Genomic DNA, 12839 nt, shown 5'->3' with positions numbered 1-12839 from the left:
TGGTGTATGACTAAAATCAACATTGCATCACTTGTTCCCAGCCAAACACAACGGTTTCCCTCCCTCTCTCAGTGGCCCTTACGCAACAGTGACTCTTTAGCTGGGAAGTGAATTGTCTCTAATGTACTGTGTGACCCTGATTGTATCACTGTGGGCACAAGGTTGATTGCTAATGTTTTCCTCTCTCTCCTCTTTCACTGCTAGACGTGATTTCATTGGCACTCCTGCTGAAGGTTTCCTATGGCCATGAGATTCTGGTAAGGTAGCAGGTATCTCTTGCTTCTGTTTGCAGAACAGCAGCAGGTAGGAACTGAATTAAAAGGTGTTTTCCCTAGAAGCTGCATGGGGTGCAGGGGGCTGTGGCCTTCCCTTGGAATCTTCACTGGCCAAGCAGTAACAGAGGGGCAAGCCGAGACGTAAAACCAACATCCTGACAAACTTGTAGTTCTAGCACAGTGTGATGTGGCAGTGCACTGGCAAAATGGCCCTTGGACGTAGCATCTGCTGGTTTTCCCAGCAAGAGGATTTTTATTGTTATTATTGTTATTATTGGCCTTTGTATTTTGTTTGCGGTGTTAGTGCAGAATTGCTTCTTCCTCCAAAGCAACTCCAAGTCCAAAACAGCCCTCCTGGGTTTTACGGTCCCTGCATGCTTTCTGCACTCGAATATATCTCATGGACAGGGTTTCTGTGCTTGCTTCCCCTCCCTTCATCTGTCTCACCATGTGTTCTTCCATGCAGTGATCCTGGAGTTCAGCTCTGCAGCCCATCCTACTTCTTTCATATGGAGCTTTCCTGAATCTCTCCACCTCAGCAGCTCTCTATGCTCTTCAAAACCCTCTAGAATGTTCTTTTCTCCAGAAGTACCACCTACACTGGCTGCAGTTTGAGGACACGCACGCTGGCGCAGGGTGGCAGAGCATCCTCCAGCTCTGGAGGTATGGAGGCAGCTGCTTCCCCAGGCCCAGGAGGGACTCCCTGCGTTCCTGGTTGGCTGTTCCCACTGCAGCCCTGATACCTTTGTCCACCCACTTGTTTCTCCTTGCCAATGGAGGAGCTTCTTACTCATTCTTCCCGCTTTGCTGCTTGCTAAAGCATCATAGAGCAGATCTGTGGTGTGTTTTTCCTGAGCATTTCCTCAGGTTTGGAACTAATTTCTCTCTCCCTCTCTCAAACTGTCAGTTAGAGTCAAAGTCACCTTGTGCTCTGCCGGGCACAGCTCATGCCCGGCTGAGCGTTCCTGTCTGTCTCTGAAGTTTCCTATCAGTCCATTGTGTTCACATATCTCTTTTATTTTTCTTTTCTTTCAGGACTGTTGTCAGCTGAAAATCCAACCCTTTGACCAAGCTGTTCAAACAGTGGCTTAACTGTGCCTTCCCTCAAAGCTCTTGGACGGGCTCCCTGTACTCTGCCTGCCTGGCACAATCCTGAGAGTGGATATGAGCATTTCACCAGCTGGCCAGTGAGGGAATAGGCTTTGGAGCATAGAAGCCTATAGGGCACGCATTCTCCCTTGCCACATAGCCGGTGGCTACCAGAGGCCACCACCCTCCCTCATGGTATCACTGCAGAAGGGGCTGAAAAAGCATGAGAGGCCCTGGGGATGCTAAAAGACCCATGAGTGCACTGGATCTCTGGGAACAGGAGGCCAGTCTAGAGACCTTGAGCAGTGCAAATTATCACAGCCTGCAGGGATGCACAGTGCCAGTACTGAATTGCTGATATCAGAAACTAGAGATGGAAGAGGCTCCTCCTTCTGCAGAGAGGGCAGTTGAGGTGCTGAACACAGTGTGCCTTCATTCGTTTCAGTCCTGGCATGAAAAGCACAGAGCCACCAGCCCGTGTGGCAAAGACTGCCCTAAGCATGCTCACATGCCAGGGTTGAACAGATCCTCACCTGGGAACCTGGTGAAATGTGCAGAACATATGGTAACCTGAAGGGAAGTAAATGCCTTAATGTCACCCAAAAGTTAAGCTTGAAATTTGAGAAAGCAACAATAAGCAGAGGTGGAGACCATAGGACTAGGGTTTTGCCTGGTTATTCTGTCAAATTCCAAATTGCCTGGCTTTGGAGTGGCGGTGTTAGCCAGCCACAAGGCAATGCATGACTTTTTGGGGGATCCAAACTCCGCCTCTGTGATGGCTCCACCCACATGGATAGATTTGGACCTCCCACTTCTCTGCTTCCCCAATGGAGTCTGTCTGCTTCATTTTCAGGAGGAGCTCCCTCTCTATTACTGCTCTACTCAGCATTCACCTTTCAGTGCTGAGATGACTGGATTTATAGGTGCTCCAAAGGACCCAAACTGATTTCCCATTGACAATTTCTTCTGGCTGCAGGATGAAACTTCTGTGGGACTTGTGTATTACCCACTTCCTCGTGCAGGAGCAAAATGGGGCCTCTCGCTGCCTAATGCTCTCATGGGTTGTCTTTTGCCTCATCGCAATAGCCTGCCTCTAGGAGTGCAGCTGTGACCTTGTTCTCAGAGCTCTGGAATAGTGTGGCTGGGCAGAATGTGCAGCCCTCACCAGTTTTAGCAGGAAAAGCCCAGCTGGCTTCAGGTGTTGCAGGATGAGGTAGGCTGGTTCCCAGAACTTACTGGAGAGAAAGGCTGGATCCTAGGGAGAATCCCTGAACGCACAGGATCCATAAACTGGAAGTGTTTGCACTTTACTTCATAGCTGCTAACTAGATATTGTGAGATGTTGTCACCTGCAGTACGTGTCCTCTGGGCAGCTCTGCTCCCTGGGGAATCTGGCGTCTCTGTCCTCTCATGCTCTATGTCATCATTGTGGGGCAAAAGCTGTGCACTCTGGAAGGAGAACTGTGTGCAGAAGGTCTTCACATTTTGGTTTGTGTCTCTCTTTAACTGGTAGTCCTCTAATTGTTGCATCCTGTGTCTAAGGCAACTGATGACAGTTTTTCCTTGGCAGTTGTCATCTGGTGGAATCCAAGGTGGCTTTTTGGCTCAAGTAATATACCATTTGGGTATTTCACTCCCAAAGCTCAGGAAGGTTCCTGTCTCTTTTTCCCTTGCAGTTTGAAAGTGTCAGATTTTGTCCTTCTCCTATTTGCACTTCATCTGGCCTGCTGAGGCCCTCAGAAGGCTGAATGCTCACATAATGCTTTGGATAGATCCCATGTGGGACCTTGTTAGCATTGTATTTCTGGTCCTCTCTCCCTCCTCTCTTTGCTTGTGGACCTGAACTGGAACAGGTTGTTTTGGAGGAATCAGCATTCTCTGGTCTTTTTCAAGCAGCTAATATCTCCTGCAGGTGTCTGTCCAAGGCATCCACCTGCCATCACAAACATCCTCTCCATCTGCATATGCACTTGGAAAATAGCCATACTTTAGGCTTAGCTACTTGTGAATTGCAGCAACTTAGCTCCCTTTGGCCCGTGCAGAGGCATTACTAGCTCTGTGACTGATTTGCAGCCTCTGTCTCTAAATAGACAGCTCAGGGGTGCTTTGGGGTGATCCTGAAGGAAATCATGCCTCATGACTTATCTCTAGCCAGATTGCATTCTCAAAATGCAGAATCCTGTGTCTCTTCCTTTCCATTAAATAGCTCTATAAATCTCTGCTTTGCTTGAAGTGTTTGGCAGCTGCTTTGCTAACAGGATACTGTTGATCATTACTTGATCACTTAAAATTCAGCTGGGATCTTCTTGCAGCTTTTGGACTTTTGGGTGTATTCTTGGAGCAGGATATCCTCCAGAGTGAGGACATCCAGATGGTCCTTTTCAAGAGGAGGCCATTACCTGTCTTTCCAAAGGATTTGGCTGTCACAGCTGCACACTCTTCTATGTACAGTCCAGACACTTTCAGTCATGGAGAATTTCTACCATATAATTGCAAAGAGAAGCACTGAGGCTGCTGCCTGACATAGCAGGGAGAAAAGTACCTTCTCTCTGAAACAAGATGCAAACCTTTAAGAGAAGAGCCAACAGTTGAGTAGGCTCTCCATCTCCTTGCTTTTTCTTAGGACACACTGTCCTGGTATCACCAGCTTAAATGTTGCCCTCAGCTTGCAAAGTCCTTCAGAGTCCTTGTGTAGCTGTCAGTGATGAGGCCAAGGCCCTGTGAGAAAGTGACTACGTTTCTTTCCACTGTAGCTGAACTTCAGCAGTGTGACAGTGGAACAGGACCAGCGGTACATTCATTTTGCATCCACTAAGCACCTCTTCACACCTGTTGCCATTGGGATCTCCGACCCACCCACACAGGTGAGCATCCTGGGGCCAAACCCAGCAGCAAGTGGAGGGAAGGAGCTGGTGTTATGGTGTCCTGAGGACAGCCAGTGTCTGAGGCATTTCCCAGGAAACAGAATGGCTTCCTCAGGAAAGCATCACAGCAGAACTTTGGGACTAGTACTAGACAGAGTGTGGAAATGACTGCTGTAGTGGCAGTGGGGAAAGTAGCGCTCACCATCTCCAGTTCGACAAGGTTTGGCTTTCACTCTAGCCAGAATGCTTATGAGATGTGTTGGGCTGTTCCCTTATTCTCTTGCATTGGTTCTGAGTGAAAACTTGTCTAGCAGCTTCAGGCACTCTGGAAATAACTCCTAATTAGTTTTTTAGTAAATTAATTAAACTTCCTGAAACACTTATTCATCAAAAAGGCAGCTTTGATTCTGTTCTGCCTAATTTACTTGGGAAATGAACAAGTCTGAATTGAATTAAGATCACTTTAACATAAGTGTTTTTGCATTTCAAGTAATCCACTTTACAGTGATCCCTTTAGCTAATTTGTATTAATTTTCTCCTAGGCTGAATTTGCAGGGCACCACTTGGAGTGGCACTGTAGTTATCAATGTACATGTGCGGTGATAAACCTTCAGCACAGTTTCCTATTAGAGCCTTAGTGATAAAACCTGACACTATGAGGTCTCCTCATTCTTAGGAGACAAGCTGACTAATTATTAATGCTTATCAGAGTCCTCTGGGGAAGTGTTAACTAGTTCAGCTTGTGCATGGTATAATAAGCACTGCTCTCTCTGACACATTTCAGATTTATGAACTCTACAATGGTGGCTCCATGCCTGTTATGTTTGAGGTTCAGCTGGACAACCTTGTGAGGATCCAGGAGGAAAATTTTCAGCATCCTGTGTTTGTCTGCCTAACTCCTAGAGGAGAAATTCCCCCTGGCACAACAGGCCCCATTGAGTGGATCTTCTCACCACTGGAAGCTAGAACATACTTGGTAAGACCCTCCTCATGACTGCCAGAAACAGGTTTTTTTCTCTTGTTGTGCACCTAAAATTCTTCAGATCTCTTAATGATGGTTGGTCCATGTTGTGGTACAGCTGAATTGAGCTCCAATCCTCCAATAAGCAAAGAGTCTTGAGAGCAAGTGAGTGGCTGGTCTGTGAGGAAATGGAGCAGATAAATTGTTCTAAGTTTCTTCTTCCCAAAGAACACATTTCTTCCACAACCAGAGTCATCCCAGTTTATATTTTTCAAGGATCAAACAGTGACTGGGGATATAAACAGTATCTGATCAGGTTTGTGGTTCATTGTGAGCCTCAATAACTTCCACCAAAGAGAGTGAAGTCAGTGTCTTTTATCGTTGCAGTATACTCTGCTGCAGCTCTCTGGAAACAGCCTTCCCAAAGATCTCTGTCCAAGGGTGCAGCGGGCCGGCAGGGCCAGAGCTGGCGCACTACTTATTGCCCCAGTCTGTGGTGGATGCATAGTAAAATAAATAAATTTAATTTTAAAATGCCAACTTTTTCTCCAAGAAGGAGTCCCTGCCCATCTCATATAGTAACTGGCTAATTGACTACTTAACGAACTTTCCTGGGTTAGCAGGGAAGGTCAAGGTCTGAAAGAGCAAAAGAGACTGGATCTCTCTTCATCCATGCGTGTGGTGTATTTAGATGGTCCATTAGCAAGTGTACTAGCTTACCATACATCTCTCCCAAATATGACTCTGGACTTAAAAACTCTTATCTTGTCCAAGGCAGGTTGATGTTCCCATCCACATCATGGGAGGTGAATCAACTCTGATCACCTTCCAGGGAGTAGGCTATGATCCGAATACTGTAGGAGAGACTGCTGCATCCGGTGAAGTTTTGTCTCCTTCAGTCTTCCCAAGTTCTACCAAGCTGACTGTGCCTGGGCAGGTAAGTCCAGATATGCTGATACGGGCAATATGATCAGTCCAGAAATGTGTGAGACTGAAATATGCAAGTGGTCCCATCTAGCAGTAGCCTGTGTTGCAAGAGAGTTCATTTGCCATGAGATAGAGCAAAACAGTTCCCTTCCAGCAGGTCATCTAGAGCCTAACTCATCAAAGCAGTTGTTCTGAAAGGTGCCTTCCTTCCAGCTTGCCACTTCCACTGCCATTAGAACCAAAAAAGCTTTAGGGTTTATTGATGTTCTGAATTTTCTATTTAAAGTTACCCCCCATCACAGCCACCTTTCTGATTTGCAGCTACAACACCTTTTTCTTTGGTAATTCATTCACAAAAAGAGCATTATACTCCTGCCATATGCTGTCGGGGCTACCACCATTTCACAGCCAAACTCAGGTGGTTCATAACGTGAATGCAGACTGCAGGATGGTCAGTATTTCAGGCACATCCCAAGGAACCCACTTGTTTGACCTGTCGCTGTCTGGCCTGGCTAGAGCTGGCCTGCCAGCCTGGACAATCCCAGCACAGTGAATCAGCATTAAACATCATCAGCAGAGGCATACTCCAGGCAGGTAAAGGATTCATCCTGTGCGACATTAGCATGCCTACCTTGGAGCCCAGCCACAGCTACACAGCTTTTTGGCTTCCAGCAGGGCAATTGCATCCCTGGGTACAGCAAAGAGAAGATGATTAAAAGCCCTGTCTTGGGCTGCCAATGAAGACGCCATTCCACAAGGCTCTGTTGTCTGTAACCAAGAGTCATTAGCTTTTCTAACGATCAGTGTAATTAACTAGAGTTTGCACTGTGCCTGGAGAATGGGACAGACTGGTAGCATACTAGTAGCAAGGTGCAATAGGGAGCAGTTTCCCCAGACTCACATTCACGTTGATGAGGATTTTGCAGAAGCACACACCTCAGATGTTTGCCAATGGAAGTCAGAGAAGGCCTGGATTGCAAGTGCTGCAGAGAGAATCTGGGTGCTACTGGTCCTCTCTGCTCCTGAGATCCTCTCCTGCCCCAGCACCAGCGTTATGTTCTATCAATTGCTCGCTAATTCCACTGCAACGGAGCTGTCCTCTTGCTGCAAAGAGTCATTGTAAGCAGAGCAAAAATGAGAGAAACATAGCACTCCCTCAAGCTGTTATGGTAAAGGTAACTGGCAGACATTATCTATGAATTGCTGGATAACTTAAAGATGACTGTGTGACTGCCCTTCCCCAATGGCCACATCCCGTCTTCCTTCCCTGCTATTCCTCCTGATTTCACCTTGCTTCCTGCAGGCAGCCACCTTGTCACACCACATAATTTGCCTTGGAAATATCCCAGAGTACACCAAAGCCAGTCGACTTGTCTTCCTCAACAATATCTTGGAGAGCAAGGCTGTTGCGTTTGTTTGGCAGATAAGCACCTGTAAAGACAAGATGGTGAGTCCTTCTCTTTCCTCTACATCCTTCTTGCCCATCTCTGTTGTGCCACAAAAGGACCTTACAACTCCATCTTCAACCAGACACTCAGAAAGGATCCTAGGGGATTGGCTTTTGTCCTAGCTGGTAAAAGGAAAGGGCGGAGGAAAGTGAAGGCAAGGGCTAGGACAGGCAGGGAAGAGACAGGAATTCAGAAGGGGAATCTGAAGACTTCCATGAGGATACATGAACCTGGAACGACAGGATGCAGTAATGACCCTCAGGACCCCGTCCACCAGCAAAGCCCATGGTCGTTCTTTGAATGTATCAGCTGCATCTCATGCCACATACTTCTGAGAAGAGGAGGGAAGAGAATTCCCACAATCCTGTGTTTCCTGCAAAGAGAAGGGACATAGGAAGGTCCCAGGACAGTGAAACAGCTTCTCTGTTACTTTTTTTTTTTTACCAGGTGTTGCAGATTGCTCCAGAGTCGGGAGTTGTGCAGCCTGGAGAGAGCATCCCCTGCTTCATCACACTGCAGCCTTCAGGGGGTGCTTCCTTCTGCAGCACAGATCTGGTGTGTGAGGTGAGACCCAAGAGGTACCTGTGTATTACCATCACGTGGGCACGTCACTGCAGTTCCCAGATGGCTGGCCCTAGAAGCTGCCTGCTGCTCCCAGCTGAAGGAATCCTTCTTTGTTCCATAATGCTGGCCAGCACTTCTCATTCCAGAATATACTGAGCTTCATCTCTCCTGATGCTTTAAGCGTCTGTCTGTCGCTCAGTAGGTGAGGTCTAATCACGCAACTTGTGGCTTTGTGAGTTGAACCCAGCTACTAGAAGTCACAGTCTGAATGGGAGTGGCTTTCAGTGGATATCAGAGACTTAAATATCTGTAAAAAGCAAGTCTTGCTTCTTTAATGAGGGCACAGACTTGCAGTAGTGTCCCTCTGGACAATTTCCAGGTATCCTGTGGCAAGAGATTTTGTCTTCTTTCTGTAAGTCTTACAGTACTGCTGTTCTCTCCCCTTCCTGCCACTGGAAGTCATGGTTTGCTTCACAGGTGTACATCCAGGAGTCCCTGGTTCAGTATGAGAGGGACCTGCAGGAGTGGGAAAAGGAGAAGGAACGTCAGGCTGTGGAATTCACCATCACAGAGAAGGACCTTGGGACTAAGAAGAAGCCAAAGTCACCTGCAGGGGTAAGTACTGCCAGAACTTTATACCACTTCAGCTCAGCTCAGAAACAGAAGCCAGTGTCAACAATAAATGTTATTTAAGAAAATCGAGGTAAGTTGATAAAAGGACATGAAGCTCTGATCTGCTCAGGATGTCATAGCTGGTCTGCAGATAGTGGAAAATGAGATCTTGGTTTCTAGCCAAGAATCACTTTACAAACTCTGAAATTGCTAATGATTGTCCAAAATTTGGAAGTGCATGAGAAGCCTTAAGAAAAACAAAGCTTGTGGCTCTGGAAACTGATGGTTGGATTTTTAATCATGAATAAACACTGGAGAGAAATGTGTGACTACCAGGAAGAATGTGGCCCGAGTAAAGAACAGGAGGATCAGATCATTGACTCTAAGCTGGGACAAAATAAAACAAAATCCTGGAGTCTTGTTCTGTTCCCTATCTTTCCTATGTGGCAATTTCTCTTCCTTTTTTTTTTTTTCTTTTTTTTTTTCTTTGCAGAGGTCATCAGATTTTTCCGAGACAGAAAATCTTCCTGAATCCCCAGCTGTAATGAGGAAATACAAGGCAAGTCAGGCCTGTCTCACCCATAGTATAATCAAACTGACTGCTTTAGAAAAGAAGCAGATGCTGGATATCACAGTGTGGGAGCCTGGATAGAGCACAGCAGGATTTGTAGCTTCAAGGCTTTGGGAGACAGACTGTTAGGAGGAGCCAGAAGAATCAGACTGTCTGGCTGTGTTCTGTGGGCAGTAACTTTCCAGCTGAGGTGAATGGGAAGTGAAATTGGAACCAAATGTGCACCTATGACTGGTGAAAGGGACAAAGGTTTTGAATAAGCAGAAAAGATGCACATGGGCAGGGCACCTGGACTGGTTTCACACTAGGGCCACAGTGGAATGTGTTCCATGATGGAAAGTGGCAGGACTCTGGTGTGACGTGGTGCAGACTTTGTCTTCTCCACTAAAAGAGCTGTGCTCTGTGCCTCAGGAGAAGCAGCAGGCAGCAACTGCCTTGGTTTAAGTGTGCAGAAAGCTTTAAAGCTCAATTTCCCTGGTTCATCTCTGCTTACCCTCAAATTTGCACAGCTGTGTGCACTGCTTTTCCAGCAGTGGTGGTAAGGTGTGAGACAAGGTCCCAGTGAATGCTCTGCAGGAGTGCCTGGGCCCAGAGCAGAGCCACGCTGCATCTACAGCTGTCAGCAGGACGTGTTGTGGGAATGACAGGGCTTGTGGAGAACGGGCTGACTTCCAAGATGTGGAAGGGTTAAGGGGAACTGATGTGAGGCTGGGCCTTAGCAGATTAACTCAGCTAGGAGACACAGCTTGTTATCTCAGGACTTCCACCACAGTAATGCTGCAGCAGTGCTCCTGGGACCCCGCAGAGTGCCTCTGCGTGCCCTGTGCTGTCCTGTGTGAAGGCATCAGCTCAAGGCAGCTCTCGCTTGGACGGTCTGCCCTGTGCTGTGAGGAGTGATCAGTGATGCAGGCTGAGGCGTTCACTGGGATGAACATAAGGATGGTTGGTGAAAAGTAAAAGCAGTTTTATTCAGTCCTGTAGGGTCATACTTAGCTCCTAGTGACAATTTGGAGCCTGCAATCCCCTGCTGTATCTGTGTCAGAAGCAGGGGAGGCCTCTGGCCCCATTCCCTGCACAGCTATGTCTCAAAGGTCATTGAAGTGCTGTGATACCTGAGGGCTTCTCCAGAGCTGGGTGGTGTCCTGGCCCAGGCTCCTGGACTACTCCTGCCCTAAGAAACTTCCCCCAAACTGACTGCTGGTAATGCAACCCCAAATTGGCCCATGTAGTGTGGCTGGAGTCAGTTCCTCTTTCCTTCCAGCCTTGGGAGACATCCTGCACATCCCTTCTCCCACTGTGCTCCTGGTGTGCTCAGAAGAGCAAAGATGATCTCCTGGAGTCCCATGGGGACAGATCAGAGTATAGCAGCCCTGAGTGGCCTGGGGAGACCTTGAAGCCCTTCTGACACTCAGGGCTGGCACACAAGGTAGTGAGGAGGGAGCAGACCTGGTTTGTAGCATAGCCACTCGTGTCTGATAGTGCCAAGATCATTTCGATGCTGTGTCCTATCCAGGATCTGGCAGCTCTGACTGCTGCTTTCCAGTTCTCATGCCTGTATCAGCCTACCTGTGGCCAAAGCAGCAACTAAGCATTCACCATTTCTTTCTCTCCAACAGACATTACCCCCTATTAAAAACCACCCTATGCCCAATCCACCAGCTGGACACTTTCAGAGGAGGCTGCTGTTGGACAAAGAAGCCAGCCAATTGTGGGTCAAACCAGAGCCTCCCAAGCCTGTCCTCTTACACCTTGGTGTGACAGCCAGGTCCTACTCTATTGAGGACTTCTTCAGCACCTTCACCTCAGAGTTCCCCAAATACTTCTTGTTGCGGTAAGAGATCTGGCTTTTTGGATTGACATCTTCATTTGAGCGAGGGCTGCCCGTGCTGTGATATGCACTGAACTTGTTCTGCTCCTCTCCAGTGCCTCAGTATTAGGCAAGAGTTGTCTTGTTTTCCTCAGCATCAGCTGACATGACCTGTTTCTCTTCCTCCCTCAAGAGGGAGATACTGTCAGAGCTCAGTGCTCATCTCTTATGACAGTGTCCCTACTGCTGTCACAAACAAAACAGCTCCCAGTCCTCCCCTGGTTCTCTGCACTGATCCCTACTTGCCTGCAGTGCTGCTGCTCAGCCGGGGGATGCAGGTCTTTGGCAGTTCGGTTCAGTAGTGCTGCCACTGATGGAACAACTCCTTTCCCAGCCCCTTCAGTGACCAGCCCTTGAAGAGCAACTTTGTGGACGGGAGAAGGGACAGAGACAGGATGAACATGGACCCCAAATGGCTGTCCCTGGCTGCTGCTTCCAGACAGGAGTTGCAGATAGTGACTGACATACTCACAGGTGTCATCAGGTGTGTGTCCCTTCACCCTCACCCAGTTTGGAACCTCTGTCCTCTAGGGGAGTGCATGCAGCGTGGACAGCCCTCTCCTAATCCCAGAGGAGTCTGTGTGCTCCTGCTGCACCAGAATGGGGGATCTAGCCTGTCAAAGGCTGCCCTGGGGACTACGAGCTCAGAAGTCCTGGTGTGACAGCCAAAGGCAGGGTCTTGCTCCCCACCTAGGAGCTGGGCCCATCTCTGCATAGTGAACGGTGTCACTGCCCAGGAACCAGCTCAGTCCTCCTGCCATGATCTTGGGAACAGGCTGCGTTGGGATTCACCTATTTTGTCTGTCAGCTGCAGAAATCTAAAGAATCAGTGCTGGGGAGGCAAAGGTAGTTTCCTAAGCTTAAGCCATCTTGCTGCCTCCCTTACACCCAGAAAGCAAGAAGGGATGGACCCAACATTGACATCAGTCAGGGTTTTCCTCTGATTTGGACTGTCTTGTAATGATCCTCTGGGGTCATATCTGATTTTCTGGAACTCATCCCTTATTTTTGTCCTCCTAGAGGCCTCTTGGTGAACACCCAGTTCCCTGATGCAGTGAGAAGAAGCCTGGATGAGCCTATTCCATATTTCTCCCAGATCCGGCTTGCAGAATCAGCAGAGCTGCAGGAGAGGGGACAGTGCTCCACAGTCCCCTCCGGGGTCTCTGCTTCTCCAGATCTTTACCCTGAGAAGGATGGAGAGAGGAAAGAAATGAGACAGGAAACCTCTCCCAGCTATGATTTGCTGGAGTCTTGGAAGATTTTTCACCATGAGCAGTTGAGGGAGCAGAAGGAGATGATGAGCAGGTGAGGAAGAGCTCACACGTAAAAGGCAAGAGTTGCACATGCAGGAGAGCCATGGCAGCACACTGCCTGGCCAGAAAACCATTTCTCTTTCAGCCCTGTGGCATTTCTGCTGGGCTGTTCTGTGTGCTCTGGGTGGAAATCAATTCTAGCCCACCTAGCCACCCTCTCCCGAGTGCAGTTTGTGCAGAGTGCAGGTTTGCTGTGTCTTGGGGTTGAGCCCTGGCAGTGCCAGGATGCTGGTAGTGAGTGAAGTCTGCTTTACGCTCAGACAGTTTTGGCCATATTAGACATTAGAGTGCAGAGTGTGCTTAACTTACCTTTAATTTTTCACTGCAGTATTTCATCAACTTGAATTT

The 12839-nt window shown here is 48.1% G+C and overlaps 1 protein-coding gene across 1 annotated transcript in view; it reads left to right on the top strand.

The window, feature by feature from the left end:
- Positions 1 to 12483, top strand: part of CCDC108 (coiled-coil domain containing 108) — a gene marked incomplete at its 3' end in the record, with an annotated part of 30426 nt that extends 17943 nt beyond the window's left edge. The window contains 12 exon segments of the mRNA XM_010073873.1: positions 205 to 222; positions 224 to 257; positions 4118 to 4228; positions 5013 to 5204; positions 5968 to 6126; positions 7420 to 7563; positions 8012 to 8128; positions 8606 to 8743; positions 9234 to 9299; positions 10928 to 11142; positions 11513 to 11662; positions 12199 to 12483. Coding sequence (XP_010072175.1) covers positions 205 to 222; positions 224 to 257; positions 4118 to 4228; positions 5013 to 5204; positions 5968 to 6126; positions 7420 to 7563; positions 8012 to 8128; positions 8606 to 8743; positions 9234 to 9299; positions 10928 to 11142; positions 11513 to 11662; positions 12199 to 12483 — 1629 coding nt within the window.
- Positions 12484 to 12839: the final 356 nt, after the last annotated feature.

The sequence above is a fragment of the Pterocles gutturalis genome, unplaced genomic scaffold (genome assembly GCF_000699245.1).
Source record: "Pterocles gutturalis isolate BGI_N339 unplaced genomic scaffold, ASM69924v1 scaffold47602, whole genome shotgun sequence".
NCBI lineage: Eukaryota > Metazoa > Chordata > Aves > Pterocliformes > Pteroclidae > Pterocles > Pterocles gutturalis.
Note: the sequence above shows the minus strand (reverse complement) of the source record. Positions and strands in the feature narration are given on the sequence as shown.